The sequence below is a fragment of the Odontesthes bonariensis genome, chromosome 16 (genome assembly GCF_027942865.1).
Source record: "Odontesthes bonariensis isolate fOdoBon6 chromosome 16, fOdoBon6.hap1, whole genome shotgun sequence".
NCBI classification, from domain to species: Eukaryota; Metazoa; Chordata; class Actinopteri; order Atheriniformes; family Atherinopsidae; genus Odontesthes; species Odontesthes bonariensis.
In genome coordinates, this window is record NC_134521.1 from 34,368,899 (window position 1) to 34,393,079 (window position 24,181).

Sequence of the window (24,181 nt, forward strand, 5' to 3'; positions counted from 1 at the left end):
TCACTTCCTGTCAAAACGGCAGTTTCAAGCTAGCTACAACGAGGGTAGGTTCACTTCCTGTTTTCAAAACAAAAGCACCAATTGTATCGTAATGGCTTTCCCTATGATAAAAGGCAACGGGTATTTTATTTTGTGAAAATAACCGGAAGTGCGTTGCTCACTGCGGCTAGCTTTAGTAGCGCCGAATTCGTGGGAACAAAATTGTAAACAGCCGGTATAGTTCTGCCCCTGCAACATCGCTTGTATGGCACAAAACATGTTATGCACATTTCACAGACAAAACAAAACTAGAACGTGAAACAAAGAAATTTCAATTAGAGTGTTCACGTCAGTCGACAGATAGTAGCGAACCAAATGGTGGTAAAGGCCGTTCGCTTAGAAAAGGTGTGCATCCTATGAACTGGAACCATTGTATCTTTTGCCAGGCTTCCAAAAACAAACAGCGTCTGATCTCCATAATGACTACTCAAATGAGTGATCAGATCCTTGAAGGTTCTAAGCTGGACCACACTGTGGGTTTAAGACTGGCGGGAGTCATTGACCTTATTGCATCAGAAGGTAAATACCATCTGCCCTGTCTTAGTGCCTTTAACAGGTCAATCTTAAAAACAAAGCAGGATGCCACTACCACAGATCTGGCCATGATCTGGCTTTGCCAAGAGTTGAGTCAATTCTCTGTGAAAGGCCATGTGGTACTTCTAGATGATGTATGGGAAAGGTACAAGGAGCTAGCTGAGGAGTCCTCAACCACCATTCCATCATGCTATCAAAGCAGAAGAGGAACATTCAAAGAAAAGTTACAGTCAAACCTTGGTGACACTTTCACCTTCTTTCAACCACTTGACAGGTGTGTATCAGAGAGAAAAAACCTTATTGATTCCAACAAAGTACCAGCCAGCTGCAGTTGTGAAACTGATTGACAAACATGACAGTGAGGAAAACTTGGCCATCCCCAAGTATAAGTCCCATGATGACATTTTCCTTTCTCTTGTTAATGTAGCTTTTAAGATCCGTGGAGATATGATGGAAACTGCAGGACACAAAGGTTTCTCTGTCAGTGAAGCAGATGCTGTTGCATGCATTCCAGATAGTCTATACATGCTACTCAGCCTGATTGTTGGTGGCCAGACATCTCTTGAAGATGATGGAATTGGGAGCAATGAAAAACTTGTTCAAAGCAGAGTTCTGAGTGTGGCTCAAGACCTTGTTTATTGTGTCAGTGGTGGCAAAAAATGGACTCCGAAACATGTCGGTCTTGCTTGTACTCTTCATCAAGCTACTCGGTCAAAAGACCTAGTACGACTATTCAACCAGGCAGGTCATTGTCTGAGTTATGACCAGGTCCTCCAAGTAGACACTTCCTTAGCCGAGAGCACTCTAAAAACACTGAACCAAGAGAATGGTGCCATTATTCCAACAAACATTGTGGCAGATAAATTCATCCACTACACATGTGATAACATTGATATCCTGGATGAAACGCTTGACGGGAAGAATACTTTCCATGCAACACAAATGGCAGCATGGCAGAGAGGCCAAACAACTGATGATTCTCTTAAAGATCTAGAGGTGTCCACTAAACATACTTTAAGTGTGCCAAATGCCCTGATGGAGCTACATCCTGTCAGCATTACTCCTAGGACATTCAAACCAACATTCTCAGAACCCATTGCCGAAGCATGCTTTGGCAGATCTGGAGAAAAGCATGAGTATGCTAGACAAGCAAAGGCTACGGATCTAGCTTTCTTCTTGCACCGTCAAAACTTAGACGTGAAGCCTTCTTGGTCAGTGTTCAACCAGTCACTGTCATCAAAGGAACATGAACAGACTGCTGTGGGGTATTTGCCAATAGTCATCGCTCCTGCACACGATTTTGATACTTTGAATACAGTTGTGAAGAGATGCATGGCCATATCTTCACATTTTGGACAGGACCATACAGTTATCACGGTTGACCAAGCATTGTACTGCAGACTTATGGAGTTAAAGTGGGCAATTCCAGAATACAAGAACAAGTTAATACCTCGCCTAGGTGGACTTCACGTGTCAATGAACTTCCTTAAGGCCATAGGAGATCATATGAATGGATCTGGACTGGCTGAAGTATGGATGGAAAGTGGATTGCTTGGACAAGGCCCTGTTGCACTTGTTCTGGCAGGAAAGGCATACAACAAAGCCATGAGGGCACACAAGTTGACTCTGGAAGCCCTTTGGCGTCTTCTCATGCCAAGTCTTCTCTGCTTTGCTGCAGAAGCAGATGATGACCTCCATACTTGTCTTTCTAGAATGGCTAACGGTGATGATCCTCAGACAATTACAGAACTGATTTCATTTCTGGATCAGGAAAAGGTCAGAAATCTTCTGCATGATTTTGTTGAGAGTCGATCTGATGATGTGAACTTCTGCTTCTGGTGGCAGTATATGGATATGGTTACTGTTCTGCTACAATACACAAGAGCACAACGTGAAGCTATCTGGGATCTTCATCTTCACTCTTTCAGCCTGATGTTGCCCTACTTTAAGCGGTATGACCATCTTAATTATGCACGATGGGGTCCAGTGTATCTACTTGAGATGAGTCAGCTTCCAGAACCCATTTTGTCTGAATTCCAACAAGGCAACTTTGTGGTCAAGAGATCGGCTAACAAGTTTAGCCAGGTAGATCCTGATCAGGCTATGGAGTGGGTAAATGGCACAGGCAAAAAAAGAGGTGGCATCATTGGGATCACCAAGACAGCCTCAGCTTTGTGCAGGTGGACACTCTCTTTTAACCTGAGATCACTCATTGCAGATCAAACCTATGGAATGTACAGTGTCCTCCATGGCAGCACGAAACTTCACAATGAAGGAACCTACTCACGGCAGATTAGAGACAATACTGATGAAAGTTCTTTACTTTCCATGTTCCAACAATTTGGTTTGTTCTCATCTGTATCAAGTATGCTCCAAAACCTCACCACTAAAGATCTGGCAACAGAGGCAATCCAAGAGTCACTGCTACATGCCAGGCAGTATGGTGAAGAGGAAGTCAGGGCATTCATTCAGGATAGGTTGATTGTGGCAAACAAATGTGACCAGCCAAAGGTTTCAATCTTTGAGCCTCTTCATAGGAACAATGCTCCCACATTTGCAACGTTGTATGAAGTGGTCAAGCATACTAAAGATAAGGCCAAGAGAACTGTCCTGAAAGCAGACAGAAATGTCTTGCAGCGTCTAATCACTGCCTATGAGGCTGGTCGGCCAGTTGATTTGTCTTCTGTTCTCAAGCATGAGCTTCTTCCAGTGCCGGTATCCCTTGCAGAAATAAATGGCACACTGCGCACTGGAAACAAGTCTGTGCTTACTGACTTGTTAACAGAGGGCATTCACTGTCCTGATGTAATTCTACCTCATGAAACACCATCTTGCCTCATCATTGATGGGCAAGTATTGGTGGTGGCTCTTGGGAAGCCTGATGAAGCACTCACCTTTGGTGACTTGGCTGACATTTATGTTAAATTCAATTCAATTCATTTTTATTTATATAGCGCCAAATACAACAAATGTCATCTCAAGGCACTTAGATAGTAAGTCCAATTCAAGCCAATTGGAATTCAATTAATTAATAAATTAATTAATTAATTAATTAAAGCAGTGCTTAAAGCTGGTTCTAGCTATCAAAGAATCGATGTCGTCTTTGACAGATACAGAGCAGAAACAATTAAGAGCACAACCAGAGCACGACGCAGAAAAGCAGCGCGCCCTGTCAGACGTGTTGTGGAAGGTCGCAATGTACCCCTTCCAATAAACTGGTTGAATTTCATGTCTCTACCTGAGAACAAAGCAGACTTAGCACACCTTTTGTCTGATGAACTATGCTTGCAGGCACCTGACGATAAAGAAGTTGTTGTTGCTGGGGGATTCAGAGAGGAATGTATGGTAAAATCATCGAAGAGTGTGACTGATTTGGCACCTCTGAAATCCACACATGAAGAAGCAGACACAAGATTGGTGCTGCATGCCATCTATTGTCAGTTTGACACGGTCGTTGTCTCTTCCAGGGACACTGATGTGCTCCTCCTTCTGGTATCTCACTTTCCACACATGCAATGTAGGCATCTCTGGTTGATGTCAGGCACGTCTAAGAAACGACGATACATACCCATTAAGGATGTTTTCGACAACTTGCCAAAAGGCTCAACAGAATCCTTGCTACCTTTCCATGCATTAACTGGATGTGACACAACTTCTTACATAGCTAATCACACCAATCGGTCATCATGGAAGATCTTCAAGGAGCACCATGCATTGCTGAAGAACATGGGCATTGGTGAACTGACAGAAGACACCATCCAATCTTCTGAAACATTTATCTGCAGAATGTACAATGTGCATACAACAGATTCTGTTGACAAAGCTCGTCATCTGCTGTTCTTTAAAAAGGGGAAACCAGATGCCATGCCCCCAACAAGTGATTCATTCCGTTTCCATGTGATGAGGGCACATTATCAAACCATGATTTGGAGGAATGCCAACTGCTCCACAACTGAGCTTCCTGCACCCTCTGAAATGGGATGGAGACATGAGGAGTCAGTACTACAGCCAACATTAATGTCATTGAGTCCAATTCCAGAAAGTTGCCTTGAGATGATAACGTGTAAATGCCAGAAGCAATGCAGGAGTAGACGCTGTAGATGCCTCAAATCAGGGTTAAAATGCACAGCTATGTGTGCATGCAGACAGCATACTGATGACCAGACACACTGCCTGAATACAACAGTTTAGTGATAGTTAAAAGTTCTCTCTCTCTCTCAACATAGTATAGTATAGTATAATGTGCACACTTTTGTCATATGTATATGCATAAATACAAAAAAATACAAAACAATACAAAAAAATACAAAAAAATGCAAAAAAATAAATAAATAAAATGAAAAACAACATGAACAAAAAAAACCTATTAATCTATGTTGTGTGATGCATTCTGTCTGTCTTCTGTTGGCCTGTTCTGGTTTCCCATTTTCTGTTTGCGTTTGTCACTTATCCTATAGGCCTAGTCAGTTCATATAGGCCTAAGGCCTACCTGTGTTGGGGGGGTTGGGGGGATGGGGGATGGGGGATGGGGGATGGGGGATGGGGGTGGGGGTGTTCTTATACCGGTACTCTAATAATTACGAGCAACTGTAATTAATTAAAAAATGCTTTAAATGTGTTCTTGATCCTTGAAATCCATCTTGTACATAGTTTGTTGGTATTTAGTTCATTCAAGTCACTTGATCCTTGAAATCGATCTTTGTAAATAGTTTGTTGGTATTTAGTTCATTCAAGTCATTCAGGTCATTCAATTTATGCTTTATTTTCATCTGCCTTTGATTAGGGTTGTTTTATCTACAGTCTTTTAGATAATACTATCTTCTTTCTCTCTCTTTCTCTTTCCAAAGCTTATTGAATGACAATTGTGTATGATGATGTGCTTTACGGAGGCTATTGCTATTGCATGCCAGCTTACGAGGATATCACAACAATAAAAAGGCCTAGTTATAGTTATTTAATCTTTTTGCCATGACATTTTGCCTTTGATTTGATTTCTTGGTGTAGGAATACATGTAAAATGCAAACATGGGACCATTTATTTCCATGGAAAAGGGGTACTTTCTAACATATTCTTCCCAAAATCAAGAATTTTGGCGGCCATTTTGTTTTTTGCTCATTTCATGGTCAAACACTCAAAATTCAGCTTGGGAAGTGGGCTAGCTGAATTCAGGGTACTTTAATTGTGTTAGAAAACACCCTTATAAAGGGACTTTTTCTGGAAATGCATCTTGTCTAGTATTTTGTCAGGTTTTCAACACGTTGGGGATCTAAACGACTACTTTCTCACCTGAAAATGTTTCAAATGTTGCTAAAGTTTACAGAGTTTAGAGCTTAAGCGAAATCAGCTTCAGGCCGGCTGATTTCGGCTCAGGCAGGAGCGAAATGCATTGTGGGTAAACGCTCGGCATACTGTCTGATCGATGAGTATGCAGTATGGAAGTTTGCTGTTCCACAGGAAAAACAAAGGGGTCTTTTCTTCTGCAGAAACTATTTAGAGCCTCAAACATGTGGAGAAAACTATGTCGTAAATATCAAGTGTCCTAGTGGACAGTGTGGAGATGAGCTTGATGCATCCCAGTCTTACCAGTATGGTGGTGACTATGTAGGTTCTGTTCTGCAGACCGAAAAACTCCTCCTGAATGGGCCTGTAGACGGCCGTGTTCACGTAGCCTCTCTTCTCGTTCCAGTAGCCGATCTGGACACAGAGGAGCACCGTTAGACTTCCCTTCAGTCCGTTTCAGACACAGATGTTGGTCATATTGATGATTTTACATGATAAAACATGATGATAAATGATAAATAAATGATAGAACAGACTTATTCTGTATGAGGATTAGGGTAAAATCATCTAGAGGCCTGCGTAGGTGGCAGCGAGAGGATCCGAAAGAGCTCAAATGTATCGAAGCTCGGTACCACCAAAAAAATAATCACAAATCATTACGAAGAAATATCTCGAAACGTGACCATAAATTAATATGGTTTTAATGTCAAGGAACTCTATTTAAATAATGGAAAAGTCTCCATGTTGCAGGTTCAGAATACATCTGCCATGAGGTCTAGCGGTTAGGATACCTGGTTTTCACCCAGGTGGCCCGGGTTCGACTCCCGGTATGGGAACAATATGTTTTCTGGCCGTGGCCGTGTTTCGATTCCCTCTCACTGCTCAAAAAAAAAGAAAAAAAAGATTGGTGAACTGACAGCTGGAGGGGTGGCAGTCCACGGTCGAGGTGCCCTTGAGCAAGGCACCATGCTCCCTCTTAAATTCTTAGAAAATCTATGAAAAACTGACGCATGAACTTGAAAATTTGAGACGGTATCTCTCTAATCAGTAAGTATTTCACAATAAAGATTTTTTAGAATTGTGGAATTTTATCTTAAAACTTTAATTTATAATCTCAAATAACAACTTAGTATTTCTATGGTTTGAGTTACAATATTAAAATAATGATGTCACACAACCCTAACACAAAGTTTTAAGATAGTGTCACATTAGCACCATCATTTTTGAATGATTTATTTTCTGTAAAAGTTCTTTTTTCAAACATTTTTCTTTGCTGGTTTGGATGCTGCTGGAATCATTTCTGCTGGTAACGCTGGAACTTTATTTTACATCGATTATGATGCATAACATAAGGTAAATGATTTGCATGTGGGAGGAGCCTAAGTAATGAAGAAAGACCCCAAAAACGACAGAGCCTGCAGACAGAGACTGCAGACAGAGCGGTAACAGGAAAGGAGGAGGATCACAGAATCAGGCTTCCGTACCTTCAATATCTCACCGAGTTATTCTTGGATAATTTTCTCTTATTTGTTAAAAAAAACAACATTCCGGCTTCTAATTCATGGAAAAATAATCACAATTTATGGTTTTAAATCCCTTCCTCTGTTCAGCAGCGGTACATTCGACCTGCGGACGCTGAAATTTAATCAGATATCTGGATGAATATTCAGTAAAATGTGTTTAAAGAGCTAACTCAGATGGTCTCATTGTGATTTCACTGTTGCCAGGTGACTGAGGATCACCGACAGAGTGTGTCGCTGTGCATGTGCTCGGTAAACTTCATCGTCTCTTAATCAGCCTCCGCTCACTGACTCAGCCGCCATCTTCCAAACCTTAATTTCCCGTCTCCACACAGTGTGTTAATTCATCTCCGTGTGGGGTTCAGACGCTGGTTGTGTAACAGCAGAAGAAGAACAGCAGACACAAAGTAAAGCAGCGACCCCGCTGAGGGTTCATGAACATCTGTGGTCAGTTCGCCGCTCATCGTGGTGGCTTTGTGTCTTTCTCTGTGCGTTTCCACTCAGTTGGGTTTCCAATAAGAAGGCTTCGACCCTCAGTGTTCCCATGTGAGGCCCGGGAGGAACAACAAGGCAAGCAGCAGCAGCGTGTCGGTGTCTGACGGAGTTCAACAGAAAGCTGACGGTTGGCAGTTTTCTGCTGATTTCCCCGATTATCACGGTTTTAATCAAAGAAGAGGGAAGTAATTACTGAAAGGAGCTGATGCAGTGAAAAGTTGCCCAGAAGCAGGTGTCTGTCAGAGAGCCAATAATTCAACAGAACAAAAGCAGCAGCACCTTCCTGAAGCCGAGGTGGCTGAGCTCCATCACAGTCAGGGTGTAGTTGGTGCGATGACCTCGTTCATCGAACTGGATGCGACCCGTCAGCCCCTCCAGACGCACCTGCACAAACACAGTGTTTATCATCCGTTACAATCAGAGGTGGGTAGTAACTAGTTACATTTACTTGAGTAAGTTTTTGAAAAAATTATACTTCTAGGAGTAGTTTTAAATCTCTATACTTTTTACTTTTACTTGAGTAGATTTGTGCAGAAGAAACTGTCCTCTTACTCCGCTATATTAGGCTACAATGAGCTGGTTACTTTTCTTCTTACCTCTGGTATTCTACGCCTCATTATTTTTATCCCCCCGCGTACGCCTCATTTTGATGTTTTATTCTGACAGAGAGAGAGGCTGTGTTCGAAACCACATACTACATACTACATACTACATACTTCCATACTGCATAGTCATCGATCAGACATTATGCAGAGCGTTTACCCACAATGCATTTCGCTCCTGCCTGAGCCGAAATCAGCTGGCCTGAAGCTGATTTCTCTTAAGCTTTAAACTCTGTAAACTTTAGCAACATTTGAAACATTTTCAGGCGAGAAAGTAGTCGTTTAGATCCCCAAGGTGTTGAAAACCTGACAAAATACCGGCTATTTACAATTTTGTTCCCATGAATTCGGCGCTACTAAAGCTAGCCGCAGTGAGCAACGCACTTCCGGTTATTTTCACAAAATAAAATACCCGTTGCCTTTTATCATAGGGACAGCCATTACGATACAATTGGTGCTTTTGTTTTGAAAACAGGAAGTGAACCTACCCTCGTTGTAGCTAGCTTGAAACTGCCGTTTTGACAGGAAATGGCGATCGGCGACGTCACGTTAAGTTGCATCTTGGGTAGTTTGAGTATGAGTAGTAACGTCATGATGCATACCCAAAATTTAGGCCAATCTAGTATGCATCCGGGAACTTCTCGCTTACTCAAACTTGCTTACTAACTCAAACAGTTAGTATGAGTAGTGGGAGAAGAAGGAGAAGTATGCGATTTCGAACAAAGCCAGAGACTTCCGCCAAAGGCTCTACCACCTGACTGTGTTTCACCAATCAAACGTAGCCGTGCAGTCTGGTCACGTGACTATACTCAATCTCAGCGGCGGGGCGGGTTAGCTTTAGCATTCGCAGTCGTAGCAAACAAACAAAGAAACAGATGAAAAATGTCAGAATCAACGGTGGGAAATTAAGACACAGACGAGGCCTCATACTGAAAGCATGTTTACCTTACAAAGAGTGCGAAACAGCAGCTACATTATGTGTCTTCTGTGTCAACCAAAACAAACGCACATTTCAGCAGAAACTCAACATCTAACTTGAGGAAACATGTAGCGGTAAGTTTCCTAAACTCGTTTTTTCCCCCATGGATAGATGAATGTTTGTTTTTTAGGTTACATATGGGTTACATATGTTTTAAACATTTCCTAATCTCTTTTATTCTTTTTTGAAGTACTTGAATTTACCTGGATTATTTTAATTTAAGCTATTTTGTAATTAATTAATTTGTTTTAATTTATTTTATCAATTGGATGAACTCTAATTTGCCTAAAGATGATTATTTAGTATTTTTGTCTGTCTAATTGAATGCTTGTGTTAACAAATAAATCAGACGTTACTCAACAGTTACTCAGTACTTGAGTAGTTTTTTCACCAAGCACTTTTGTGAGTGCAAAGCGGTGAGCCACGACCCATTCTTGTTGGAGAGCCTGAACCTTTGGTGGATGCTGCTGTTATACCCCATCCTGACACCCTCACCTCTCAGCAGGGTGAAGGTTGAATAAAGCTTTAAACTCTCCATTTATTTAGTTTGATCATCTAAATTGACCCCTTTTTGTTTTAAATCCTTCCTTTTGGCTTGTTTCGTGCATTTTATCGCTGCCTCAGGCAGTTTCCTGCTCTCATCATCCAACTGGGAAACACTGAGCTGCTCTAAACGAGCGCTGACTGCAGCTTCACTGCGTACCTGCTGCAAGGCTCTCTGGATGTCGATGCCTTGCCCCCAGGGAGCGGGCGGGTTGGCCAGACATTCCCCTGCGTTGCCACGGCGAGAGATGTCGATCCGTTGTCGTCGCAGGTTCTGGAAAGCCCTTGCCATGACGTTGACGCCGTCGTAGGTCAAAGCTCCCGTGTACTGAGCGGTCAGAGGTGAGAAAATATGGGCAAATAAAAACGATGAGGCAGATAAATGAGCGTCTCTCAGTACGTCTCTCAAGTTGTTTAAACTGTTCAAATGTTTGTTTCTTACGGGCTGCATCAGAAACATTTATCAGGAAATTTAGCTGATTTAGCTGAGGACTTAGAAGGCTGGAGTTATTTTGTTACAATTGGCAGCTATGAATCTGAGCGAGTGGCCATGACTTGTGGAGTCCCCCAGGGGTCAATTCTTGGACCTCTTCTTTTTAACTTGTATATGCTCCCTTTTGGTCAGATATTACAGATGTACTGTGTCAGTGTCTGGAGGAAGTAAACACATAATAAATAAATGGATAGATAAATGGCTGAAGACTTTTGCATAGTTCTGTTCCATCTGGGAAACATCTAATTCCATCAAACTTTATTATAAATCTCTTTTCCTCTGTTTCATAGCTCCAAAGCAGAGACATTTATTTCAGATCCAGTGTCTGCCTCATGAACATTTCTCAGCTGATCCGTCGCCTGCAGGCCGCGTTGTGCTCCAGCTTTCTGACATCAGCGGCTGCTGGATTTAATTCACATCTTGGTTCATTATGTCAAATCAAATCAAATCAAATCAAATTTATTTGTATAGCACATTTCATGTACAAACAGTTCAAAGTGCTTTACATAAAATAAAAGCATTGCAGCAGGGAGTGCAAGAAGCATTAAAAATACATAAAATAATATAAAGAGAAACAAATAAAATCATTTAAATGAATTAAAATCAGGCAACAGTCTAGATAAGTTAAAAGATATTTCATGCATAGACACATGAGAAAAGAAATGTTTTTAACCTGGATTTAAAAATGTCTACATTTGGTGAAAGTTTAATCTCCAGTGGCAGTTTGTTCCACTTGTTTGCAGCATAACAGCTAAATGCTGCTTCTCCATGTTTAGTCTGGACTCTGGACTGGACCAGCTGACCTGAGTCCTTGGATCTAAGAGCTCTGCTGGGTTTATATTCTCTGAACATATCACAGATGTATTTTGGGCCTAAACCATTCTGGGATTTGTAAACCATCAGCAGGCTTTTAAAATCTATTCTGTGACTGACTGGAAGCCAGTGTAAAGATTTTAAAACTGGTGTGATGTGTTCAGATCTCTTAGTCCGGGTTAAAACTCTAGCAGCAGCGTTCTGGATGAGCTGCAGATGTTTAATGCTCTTTTTGGGAAGTCCAGTTAAAAGAGCGTTACAGTAATCGAGTCTACTGGAGATGAATGCATGGATGAGTTTCTCCTGGTCTTTTTGGGAGAGGAAACCTTTAATTCTGTTGATATTTCTGAAGTGGTAAAAAGCTGCCTTGGTGACAGCTTTGATGTGGCTGCTGAAAGTCAGATCTGAGTCTATCAACACTCCGAGGTTACGAGCTTGGTCAGTGATTATAAGGTCCCGAGTCTCAAGATATTTACCAACGCTGACCATCTTCTCTTTGCTACCAAACAGAATGATCTCAGTTTTGTCTTCATTTAATTGTAGAAAATTCTCTCTCATCCAGGTGTTTACTTCCTCCAGACACTGACACAGTACGTCTGCTGGGCTGCAGTCGTCCGGTGACAGAGACACATAAAGTTGTGTATCGTCTGCATAACTGTGATAATTGATGTTAAAATTCTGCAATATCTGACCCAAAGGGAGCATATACAAGTTAAACAGAAGAGGTCCAAGAATTGACCCCTGGGGGACTCCACAAGTCATGGCCACTCGCTCAGATTCATAGCTGCCAATAGTAACAAAATAACTCCGGCCTTCTAAGTAGGACCTGAACCAGTTAAGGACCGCTCCAGAAAGTCCAACCCAGTTTTCCAGCCTGTGCAACAGGATTCTGTGATCTACAGTATCAAACGCAGCGCTAAGGTCCAACAGAACCAGGACTGAAACATTACCAGAATCAGTATTCAACCTGATGTCGTTTAACACTTTGACCAGAGCTGTTTCAGTGCTGTGATGACGTCTGAAGCCTGATTGAAACTTATCAAGACTTCCACTTTCATTCAGAAAGTCGTTGAGCTGGTTAAATACAACTTTCTCAATAATCTTGGATATAAAAGAGAGGTTAGAGACAGGTCTGTAGTTGTTCATCATAGAGGCATCTAGAGTTCTCTTCTTTAGGAGTGGCTTAATGGCAGCTGTCTTTAGTGACTTGGGAAAAATGCCTGATGCCAGTGAGCTGTTAACTATTTGTAGGAGATCACTTTCTACTGAGGTAAAAACAGTTTTTAAAAAGTCGGATGGTATTATGTCTAGAGAACAAGTTGTTGATTTCAGATGCCGAACTGTTTCCTCTAGGATTTTTAAATTAACAATATTAAATTGTGACATAACGTCAGAGTTATTTCTAGGTTTTAGACACAGATTAGTCACATGATTTATGGATAATTAATTTAATTAAAACACAGAACATGTGATGGGAGATGTGTAAACTTCCTCAAAGTTCTTGTGATTTTATCTAAAGGGGGAACCAGCCCCTGGCTTTGTGTCAGCTCTTTGTTATCATGCAGGGAGCTGCAGCTTTGGGAGGCTCTGAAACTCCACAAATGAGTCATCAGATGGAAAGGATTATTATTTTGTGGACGACACAGGCAGCGTTACAGCTTCTTTATACAGAATCTGCACTTCTCAATGTCTCCCAAATTAATTTACTTCCAACTTAGATAAATAATTCCACAGAATATGAGCCGGACTTGAATGAATTAGAGTCGGTTCAGTGGAAGCAGCAGCTCTGCTATGTGTGTGTGTGCACGTGTGCATGTGTGTGCACCTTGAGCCTCTTGCGAACCAGTTTGAGGTCTTTGCTGTCGAAGTCCATCCACTCCTGGTTGATCTTCACCACAGCTGGATCGGACCTGTTCATCAGCTGGAAGCCCGTCACGTTCGGCCCCAGCTTCTGAAACTCTGTGACGTTCAGGTCCATGAAGCCCTGACACATGCACACACACACACACACATGCACACACACATGCACACACACACACACACACACACACACACACACACACACACACACACACGCACACACAAAGCGGTAAGTTTCACTGACTGAGCTTCACGTTTCACTGGTTCCTTCCAGTAAATAGACGCATCCACGGCATAAATAACAATTCACTGAACAAGAAACATGAAACTTCAGTTTGAATGAAAAAATAAAAAATGTGTTTTGTTTTAACCTTTGATGAATGAAATAAACAAATTCACAAAAAAAAATTTTTTTAGTGATGAAAACTACGGAAGCCTAGAGCGGACGTGGTACGTATACATTTTTTTCTGATGGTTTTCTCGAGATAACGAGTTAATGGTTTTCGAGGCCACTTTTTCTCCCCAGTCCGCCCCTGTTTATATGTGTTCATATGTATTTCTGGAAAACGTTTTTAACCATTTTTACCCCCCTTTCATTGAAAACTGAATAAAGTAGCCTATGAATCAAACATGGAATGTGGAGCGTTTGTGTAACAATTCTGCTGTGAAAATGCACAAAGCAAATCCCGCTGGTGTGACAAGCATTTAGTTTTTCTCTAGATAATGAGTTATTTATCTCGTTATCTCGAGAAAACGATAACGGCACCTCTCGTGCATCATTCGGTAACCATGGAGACGGCCTGGTCCCCTCAGCTGGTCACTGATGAAGTCGACTGTATCAGCAGGATCACTGAGGTGTAAACGCCTGTTGAGCTGCAGTCGAGCCGGCCATCTCCTTAAAGGACGGGGGCTGATATGAAAGTTATCTCTACAAGACAAACAAACTGCAAACACATATAAACACATATAAACAGGGGCGGACTCGGGAGAAAAAGTGGCCTCGAAAACCATCGGTAAATTAACTCGTTATCTCGAGAAAACCATCAAAAAAAAGTTTATACGTGCCACGTCCGCTCTGGGCTTCTGTAGAAGAAGGACTTGAATTAATATCTTAATTTCCATACTTTAACTCTAATTCAGATCATTTTATATTTCTGATTCATTTGTGTATTTTTACGCTGAAAAAGGTGAATCTGGACCTTCAAAACTCTCATTTATAGATGTTTTTGTATTTAAAGATTTTGACTAAAGCCTCGTTTCCACCATGCAGTCCGGTACGGGTCGGTTCAGAACGGTACGGTACGGGTCGGGTCGCTTTGGGGTCAGCCTGCGTTCCCACTGTACAAAGGGGACCCTCAGGGGTGGGCGGAGTGCGTGCCGAAGCGTAAATAGCAAATAACAGCAAATAACAAATAACATCCATAATCTGGAACCACCTCCAAGCTTCTTCAGCTTAATGCCACACTGGAAAAAAAGTCTTACCAAGTATATTTGTCTCATTTCTAGTCCAAATATCTCATTACACTTAATATAAGACACAACTGCCTAACAAGTACTATTTCAGCCAGATATAGGGACTTGTTTGAAGACAATACATCTGGAATGTCTTGTTAAATGAAAAAGTCTTGAAAACAAATTGTTTTGACTCACATTTCATATTTCATATCTGATTTTCATATTTGATATCTTATTACTTGTTACTTGAACATGTTATTGGGATTAAAGGAACTGCATTAGGCTGGTTTAAGTCATATTTATCTGATAGATTTCAGTTTGTTCTTGTAAATGAAGAAAATTCCTCACACACCAGAGTAAGGCTACGTGCCCACGACAACGGTAACGACAGATAAACGCAGAACATTTCGACAGATGTGCCTATCTTGCACACGGCGACGGCGTTTTTAGGAGTTCAAAACGGAGAAAACGCAAACGCCCTCCAGAGTGGAGATCTTGAAAACGATCCAACCTCTCGTCGCCGTAGGAACAGTTCAAAACGCAGAAGTGCCTTTTTTGCACACGTTAAGTGGGTAGTTCTCCATTAACGACTCACATATCTCACTATATTTATTTTGGACACTCTCCCAATCCACATTATCCACTGCCTTCCTGGCTTTGTAGTTCAGTGTCGTGTTCAGGAGCAACTGGACCTCATCATCTGTCCAAACACAGTTTGAAGGCGTACTGTTGTTGCTGCCGCGCTTCGCCATTTTCTTCTAACTGACGCGGAGGAAGTAGCCACAAAACAGGCATTTCTCATATTTATTAATATATAACAATATAACTCATATAACAATACCAAAGGTATTGTTGCTACTGCCACCTACGTCTGGGGCGTGCATACTACATCGGCAAACTGCGAGTTTTATACGTTTTCCCTGTTCCCATGGGTAGACAGATATCCACCCCAAGACGCTCGTGAGAACGCAGATAAATTGTGGAGGAAAAAAACGGACATCTGCGTTTATGCTTCAGAGCGTTGTCGTGGGCACGTAGCCTAAGTCATGGAGTTCCCCAGGGTTCTGTGCTTGGACCGATTCTTTTCACTTTATACATGCTTCCATTAGGTAACATTATTAGACAGCATGGCATAAATTTCCATTGCTATGCTGATGATACTCAGCTGTACTTATCTATAAAACCAGGTGAACCCAATAGGTTGGTCAGACTACAAGCATGTCTTAAAGACATAAAGACCTGGATGACTCAGAACTGTCTGCTTCTAAATTCAGACAAAACTGAAGTCGTTATCTTTGGACCTGAGCGCTTCAGGGAGAAATTATCTAGCTATATAGTTACTCTAGATGGTATTTCCTTGGCTTCTAGTTCTACAGTGAGGAACCTTGGAGTTATTTTTGACCAGAATTTATCATTTGACTCGCATATAAAACCGGTTTCTAGGACTGCCTTCTTTCATCTAATATTGTTAAAATCAGGAACATCTTGTCTCAGAGTGATGCAGAAAAACTAATTCATGCATTTGTTACTTCAAGATTGGACTACTGTAATTCTTTATTATTGGGCTGTCCCACATATTCTCTGAAAAGCCTTCAGTTGCTGCAGCCAGAGTTCTGATGAGAACTAACAGCAGAGATCATATTTCTCCCGTTTTAGCTTCTCTTCATTGGCTCCCTGTTAAATTCAGAATAGAATTTAAGATTCTTCTCCTAACATATAAAGCTCTTAATGACCGAGCTCCATCATATCTTAAAGATCTCATTGTAAGATATTTTCCTAACAGAGCACTTCGTTCCCAAACTGCAGGTTTACTTGAGGTTCCCAGAGTTTCTAAAAGTAGAATAGGAGGCAGAGCCTTCAGTTATCAGGCCCCTCTCTTGTGGAATAAGCTGCCAGTAAATGTCCGGGAAGCAGACACCCTTTCCACTTTTAAGACCAGGCTTAAAACTTTCCTTTTTTATAAAGCTTATAGTTAGGGATGGCTCAGGTGATCCTGAAACATCCCATAGTTAAGCTGCTATAGGCCTAGACTGCTGGGGGGCCTCATCTGTCACACCTTTCCTCTCTTTAATGTCTTTATGTATATGTGACATTATTGTGGTCAATTCGTGTTTCCCTGTTCCAACAGATATCATTTGAATGGTGTTACAGTGCCGCCGCCCCCCCTCCCCCCTCCCCCCTCCCCCCTCCCCCCCTTTCTGTCTTCTCAAACCCCAGCTGGTGGAGGCGGATGGCCACCCTTCCTGAGTCTGGTTCTGCCAGAGGTTTCTTCCTGTTAAAAGGGAGTCGTTTCTCTCCACAGTCGCCTCAGGCACGCCGCTCAGGCCGGGAGATTGGACCGAAAAACAAAAAGTTTTCAGTGCAATCTGTTGGTTTCCTTAGCTAGGAAATTGTTTTTGAATTGGCTCCATATGAACGAATTGGATTATTTTATGAATAATTATGATTACAATTAATTGAATTCCAATTGGCTTGAATTGGACTTTATTATCTAAGTGCCTTGAGATGACATTTGTTGTATTTGGCGCTATATAAATAAAACTGAATTGAATTGAAATATTAAACAAGCTTTTTTTTTTACATTTGAAGAGGTTTTTAAGCTAATTTCAAGATCACTTTTAACTCAAGTCCCAAATATCACATTTTATTTCAAGAAATGTTGACAAGCTGATTTTCACTAGTTCCATTGGCAGATTTATTTGCTTATTTCAAGCAAAAACGTCTTCTTTTTGTTGTTTTTTTACTTATTTTTGGAGGGGCATTTTTTCCAGTGTACAGACATGGTAACGGGTTCCATGGTAATGGGTTCCATGGTAACGGGTTCCATGGTAACAGGTTCCATGGGACCGGTATGCTTTGGTGGTCGTGGAAACACTGAAATAAGAGAACCGTTCCGACCCGACCCGTCCCGGACTGCATAGTGGAAACGCGGCTTTATTCTGTAGAAACAGCCACAAAAAAATACCTCAATTCCCAGAAAGCTGGAATGCAGTTTAAAATGTAAACATAAAGCTCACATTTATTCAACATTAGAGCTATTAAAGCTCTGATTGGTCCAGGACCAGAATGCATTAGTGACCTCCTGACCTAGTATGAACCTTCCAGACCCCTCAGGCCATCTGGATCCGGTCTTCTATCAGTTCCCAGAGTCAGAACCAGACATGGAGAAGCTGCATTCAGCTTCTATGCTCCACATGTCTGTAACAAACTCCCTAAAGCCTCAGATCAGCTGAAACACTCAGTGTATTTAAGTCCAGGTTGAAGAAACACCTATTTTCAGCTGCATTTGAATAAAGCTCCAAATCTGAAGCTTGAGTTTCAAAACTTAATCACATTTTAACTCCTGATTTTATCTGATTTTCTTATTTCTTTCTCTTTTCTTTAAAATTTAAATCATGCTTTTTATTTCTACTGTTTTAATGTCTCTGTACAAATAAACTCGCCTTGCCTCGAACACAGAAAACATATTTTAAAGTGAGAATTTTTACTACGAAAAATTTTCTTTAATTTTTACGTCTCAAAAGCATTTGGAAGAGACAGAAAAAGGCTGGAAAAAGAAAAGCAGAAAAAGCTGGAGGAACATGTTGCAACTAATCGGGTTAATTAACAAGAAGTCAGAAAGAGAGCACCATAGGGAGGCAAAGCCTCTCAGAAGTAAAGCTGGGCAGAGGTTCAACAACCCGTAAAACACTTACATCAGCAAATTATTTCAAAGCAATGATCCTCGATGTGAAACTGTGAAGACTTTGGCTTCTTTGAGACATTTGGAGAAAAGTGTTTTAAAGTCTTTAAATAGCCTGCTTCAGGATTGCTTTTAATGATGTGAAAGAAAATCAAAGAAGGACCTGATTTTAGTCCTTTAAATGCGCTGCATCACTCTCCTCCAGCTGATGCTTTCACACAGAGCAGCTTCAGCACATCTGGGGGTTTGTGTGGTTTATAAATGAGCTTATTTAGCTTTTCAGTGTGTCGCATGTGTAGAAAAAGACCAGGAAACTGAACTTTTACTCACCAGACTGACCAGGATGTAATGATAGTTCTTCAAGTTTCTCTTCTGAGCACCAATCTGTCAGAACAAACGACACGCCAATTAGATCGTCTGATGTTTTTAACGATGACAAAGAGCATCCATCACACATTCATCCTCTCAAACTGTTGCAAATTGGAAGGCTCGGCTCCTCTTTGAGGAAATAATTACTCATCATCACCATCAGAAAGAGCTGGAAGGTCCGCTGACAGATGAGGGGAAGGAAGAGGCGATGAGAGGAGGAAGAAAAGAAGAAGTTGAAGGTTATAAAGAGGAGGAAGTGGGGAGAGGAAGGGAGGATGAGGAGAAGAAAGAAGCAGGAGTCCTCTCCTCAGGTCCAACTTTTAATGATCATAATAATCTTTTAATAATCAACCTGTTCGGCAGCGCTGAAGCTGAAGGACATCCCTCCTCTGTAGTTTGAGTTTCATTCAATCAAAACTACATCTCTGACCAACTCTGACTCTGAACTAAGACTGAGCGAGTTAACTCGTTATTATCGCGTTAACTCATTAATTATTTAACGCAGATAAATATTTTATCACGCATTAACGCAGGTTTTATTTAAAAAAAATAATGATAATTTTGGGGGGGCTTTTGTGCCTTTAATGGATAGGAAAGTTCAAAGAGACAGGAAGCAGGGGGCAGAGGGGGAACAACACGCAGCACAGCGAGGACTATAGCCTCTTGTACGTGGTGCGCCTGCTTTATCATTTATTTTATTATTGTAAAAGTCTGTTCCTCACAGGCTTTTATTTTGTAAAAGTGTGCTGCTCACAGGCTTTTATTTTGTAAAAGTCTGTTCCTCACAGGCTTTTATTTTGTAAAAGTCTGTTGCTCACAGGCTTTTATTTTGTAAAAGTCTGCTGCTCACAGGCTTTTATTTTGTAAAAGTCTGTTGCTCACAGGCTTTTATTTTGTAAAAGTCTGTTCCTCACAGGCTTTTATTTTGTAAAAGTCTGTTGCTCACAGGCTACAGAAAGATGCTGATGTTAAAAGTGTGTTTGCACCACGTATTAGTTTAAAAACTCTACAGAAGACCAAGGACAGTGGTGGATTAGATTTACCTAATTTTCAGCACTATTTCTTAGCCAATAGGTTACAATATATTTCAAAATGGTTTAAATCTAGCCCACTAGATGAACCATGGATAAATATAGAACAAGCTTTATGTGATAATATGGAAATCTCGGACCTGCCACTTATTAGTCCAAATGTAAAACATCACAAATGCTTCAAAAGCATTAACATCAGCACCTCTCTGACAGCCTGGTGGGAATTTCTTAAAATGACAAAGTCCTCACTTCTCCCGTGTAAACTTACACCCATCTGGAACAATCCTGACATCCTGCAAAACAAAAAAATGCTAAACTTTACTCTATGGAAGAACAAAGGAATAAAACATCTGGAACATGTTGTCCAAAATGGAAATTTTATTTCATTCGATGCGCTCATATCACAACATGGGTTAGGAAGCAATAAATTTCTAGAATACCAACAACTTAAATCTATAATAACTAAGAAATATATCCTCCAACAACCAGACTTACAACTCCCCATTAGGGTAGCAGAATTTTTAAGCTTCTGCACACCAAAACTGCTATCAAAAATATATAAATTACTGTCTAAGATGGATGATACAATTTCTTTACCATCCTCAAAATGGGAGGCAGATCTATCCCTCAGTTCTAATTCTAACCATAACTTCTGGCCACAAATATGTTTGAACACCTTCAAAATGACTCGAAATCCTAATTTGCAGCTCATACAATACAAAATCCTTCACAGAACACATTATACAGGAAAAAAGGATGTTCAGGATGGGTCTAACACACTCAAACATCTGCACACATTGCACAGATAACACTCCTGATAATTATGCACACGCTTTATGGTTTTGTGCGCCTGTCCAGAAGTTTTGGCTTGAGGTCTGTGAGGACCTATCAACATGGCTTAAGTGTAGTATTCCTGCATGCCCCACACTGTGCATACTGGGTGACTTGGACAACATCAACATGGAAATTAACTCCGCACACATGGTCCTAACAGTGCTATGTATCGCAAAGAAAACTATTCTCATGAACTGGAAAGCAAAGAGGAATCTGTGTATTAACCAGTTTAGAAATTTTCTTTTAGATTATATTAGCATGGAAACAATGTCTGCCTCACAAGATCAACTGGCTGAATTTCATTCTCTCTGGTCCCCGCTGATTAGCTTTATCACATAGTGGGGGTGGTGTGTTGCTGTCCCGCCGCTCTGGGTGGTCGGTTGTGTGCTGGGGGGGCTGTGTGGCTTCGGGTTTCTGGTGGTCTCTCGGGTCGTGGGGGCCAGGTTGATCATTGCTGGGGGGGACTGTGTGTCTGGCCTGGTTGACAGTTTGGGGGACTTGTGGGTGGAGCTGTCTTGCGGTGTTGGGTGTGGTCTCTTGGTGGGCATGGGGGGGTGGTCGCTGGCTCTGGGTCGGGTGGCCGCGCCGCTCTGGCGTAGGTTGTAGTGCTGGGCCAGGGTCCTGGTGTCTGGACGCTGCCTTGCGCCCCGGGGGGTGCCCTGCCTGTGCCCGGGGGGGTCTGGTTGCCCTGGGCACGCCGCCGTGAAGGTGGGTCGGTGCGGGTCCTGGTGTCGGGCTGGTTGCTCTGGGGTCTCTGATGTGCCTGCAGGCTGTTCTTTGTTAGGGTGGGGTGGCGTGCGGTGGGGTGTGGCGGTGCTTCTCCCCTGTTGGGGGCGGCTTGGGTGGGCCTGGGTGATGGTGGGTCTCAGGCCCGGGCTATTATGACTGGAGTGATTGTGTGGTTTGTTTGTTGTTTATTTGTTTTTGTTTGTTGTGTTCCGTTTTGTTTTGTTCTTACAGGTGTTCCTGGTGCTTCTATGGTTGGATTTCCCATAAAAGCCGTGAATCGTCTTCAGTTTTGTTTTTACAGGTGTAGCAGCTGGTTGTCGGATTTTTCATTGTTTTTTATGTTTGTCTCTTCATATTTCTGTTCTTTTTTTCTCTTATTCGCTTTCCCTCTCTCTCTGTCCCCCGGTCCGGTTCGGCACTATTATCATATCATGTTAAATATTGTAACAAAAATAAATAAATAAAAATGAGGAGTTGATGGGCGTTAAGGGGAGCTTTACATTCATAAAGCTTCCCTTGCCATAGCAAATGTGTTTAGCATAAACGGTATTCAGATTACAATTCTGCTGCCATAATGCTGGACAGGACAAGGGAAAAAAAAAAAAAAAAGTATGTTTGCACAACAAATGTTATGGCACTTTCATTCATATGGCAGCACATTTAAAATAAAACTAAATGCTAAAAGCTATACACTACTTTTGGATTCATTTTGGGATTTTGCGTACAAATGCGATTAATCGTGATTAATCAGGGAAATCATGTGATTAATTAGATTAAACGTTTTAATCGTTGCCCAGCCCTACTCTGAACAGATGGTAGAAAGAGGCCATAATAACTACTAAAACCTGATGTCCTCGAATGCTGCACAGTTTAACAGAGAAAAAACAACAAATCCGCCGGTTAAAAAGGCTCAAAGTGAAGGTTGGAGCTCATTGAAACTCTCAGGAAGTCAGGATGAAGGGACAGAAACAAACCTTGTTCTGCTCAGCTGGTACCAGCTCCACATTCTCCTCCCTTCTGATTAGCATCGAACTTCCAGCCGAGGCTCATAAACGACATTTGTCGACCTTTAGTTATTACAGCTCAGCCCGAGGGGCTCATGAATATATGAACCAGATTCACAGCAACAACCCCGAGGACACGTCGTTAAATCAGGCCTGAACGGGGCAGATCATTTTAATCAGTTAATCACTGTTTTAACAGTTTAAACTCTTTCTTTGTCTGACAAGAACAAGAAACCTTCATTTCAGATCAGGGTTAAGTCTCCATGAAAGTAGATTTTAGTGTTTTTATATATATATTTACTCCAGAGATATAAAAACAGCAGCTTCTTAATGGTTTATTACAGAGTTTTAATGAATACGCAGAGGTTAATAGCTGTTTCATGAGGGCTGTGACTAACTGAGAGTAAAGCTCTTTATGATCGCTCATGCCTCAGGAGTTCAGAAATGTACTGATCGCTGTCCATCCAAGATATTACTGTTAGACATCCTCATAACACTGGTGGGCTCGTCTCCTGGTGGCAATCAATGAGCCAAATCCATGTTTCCTGTCACGATGGAAGACAGAAATCATTCAAATCAGCGGGAGTTAATTCATTTAAAGGTCTGGGTCCCGACAGGCTAGTTAAATATGTTCCATATTTGAGAAATCAACCATCACTGCATCATTTAGAACCAGGAAGAACTCATCCTTTCTGGTTTTCTTTAAACAACAATCAGTCAGGTCCCAAATCCAAAGAACTGATCAGCAACGGGTGAATTTAAGGCACAGATATTTCATCCAAGAATTTAAAGGAACACAAGAGAATTTGGCGTTTTTTCCTGCTCTTTGGCTCCGCCTCAGCCTACAGGTGTAGGATGTAACAGCAGCCCTGCACATGCACAGCCGCACATATGAACGAGCATAAAGCAGGAAACCAAAGCTGTGAACTGAGCTATCTCAGCAGTTTTAGGCCGTTTTAGGCAGTTTTAATGTGTACTATATACATGTCAGTGTATAAAAAACAGCTTTAAGGTTTACAAACTTTTCTGTTGATCCAATCATTCTGTTATTTCCTATATTCTGTTGTTTTCTGTTGTTCGTATCACTGCCTGCTGTGTAGACCGTGCAGACCGAAGTGCAGACCGAGCAGTCCGCTGCTTCCGAGCAGCAAACACCGTAACAGGCGCGGCTGTCGGCAGCAGGCAGTGATACGAAGGGAGAGAAAATAGGGCCAAGCGGTTGTGAGGCCTGACTTTTTACTTGGAGAACGATTTTGTGATGCAAATGTATTACTCTGTTGAACGCATATTGTTTTGAGAAGCAAAACGCTTTATTTTTTAAAACCCAGCCAACTAGCCGGACTACCTTCGTCAACACCAAAACGAGGCTGGAACTCTGCTCACAGGACGCAGCAGGGGGTAAGAAGATGTTCATAAATGATGTTGCTGATATGGGATGTCATACAGCTTCATGTCAAAAGAGGTGAACTATCCCTTTAAGGTTTACAAACTTTTCTATTGTTCCTCTAATATCCCAAGAAGCAGATATTAGGTTCATATGTTGCTGTTTCTGGAGCATTAACTGACCTGGCTGCGGCTACATATCCTCTAACTTTGACACCTTTATGTCTTATTTCCTGTCAGGATGCTTAGTTTTTTACAAGGCACTAAATCTTTCAACAACAGATAAAAACCTCATTTAGGAATATTTCCCGAACGCGTAAACACACGATCCATCAACCCGTCACCTGTAGTCATCATCAGGCAGCAGCGCCGCAAAGCCACCTGAGACTCAACTCGCAGTAATTAAATGAACCGAGCAAACACCACCTGATGATGTCAGACAAAATAAAGCTGAGCGTGTGAAGCCAACGGCTTCGTATCACAGATCAAAACCCCACCTGATACTCTGCTCACTGTCTGCCAGTTGGACTTTTTA

The 24,181-nt window shown here is 41.6% G+C and overlaps 1 protein-coding gene across 4 annotated transcripts in view; it reads right to left on the reverse strand.

Moving 5' to 3' along the window:
* Nucleotides 1–24,181, reverse strand: part of LOC142401498 (glutamate receptor 1-like) — a 196,518-nt gene that overhangs the window by 55,398 nt on the left and 116,939 nt on the right. For all 4 annotated transcript variants that reach the window (XM_075486943.1, XM_075486942.1, XM_075486944.1 and 1 more), the window contains 5 exons: nucleotides 18,627–18,680; nucleotides 13,125–13,283; nucleotides 10,154–10,321; nucleotides 8,149–8,253; nucleotides 6,158–6,268 (listed from right to left, as the gene is read on the reverse strand). In XM_075486943.1, the coding sequence (XP_075343058.1) occupies nucleotides 6,158–6,268; nucleotides 8,149–8,253; nucleotides 10,154–10,321; nucleotides 13,125–13,283; nucleotides 18,627–18,680 (597 nt within the window). The remainder of the gene's footprint in view (nucleotides 1–6,157; nucleotides 6,269–8,148; nucleotides 8,254–10,153; nucleotides 10,322–13,124; nucleotides 13,284–18,626; nucleotides 18,681–24,181) is intronic.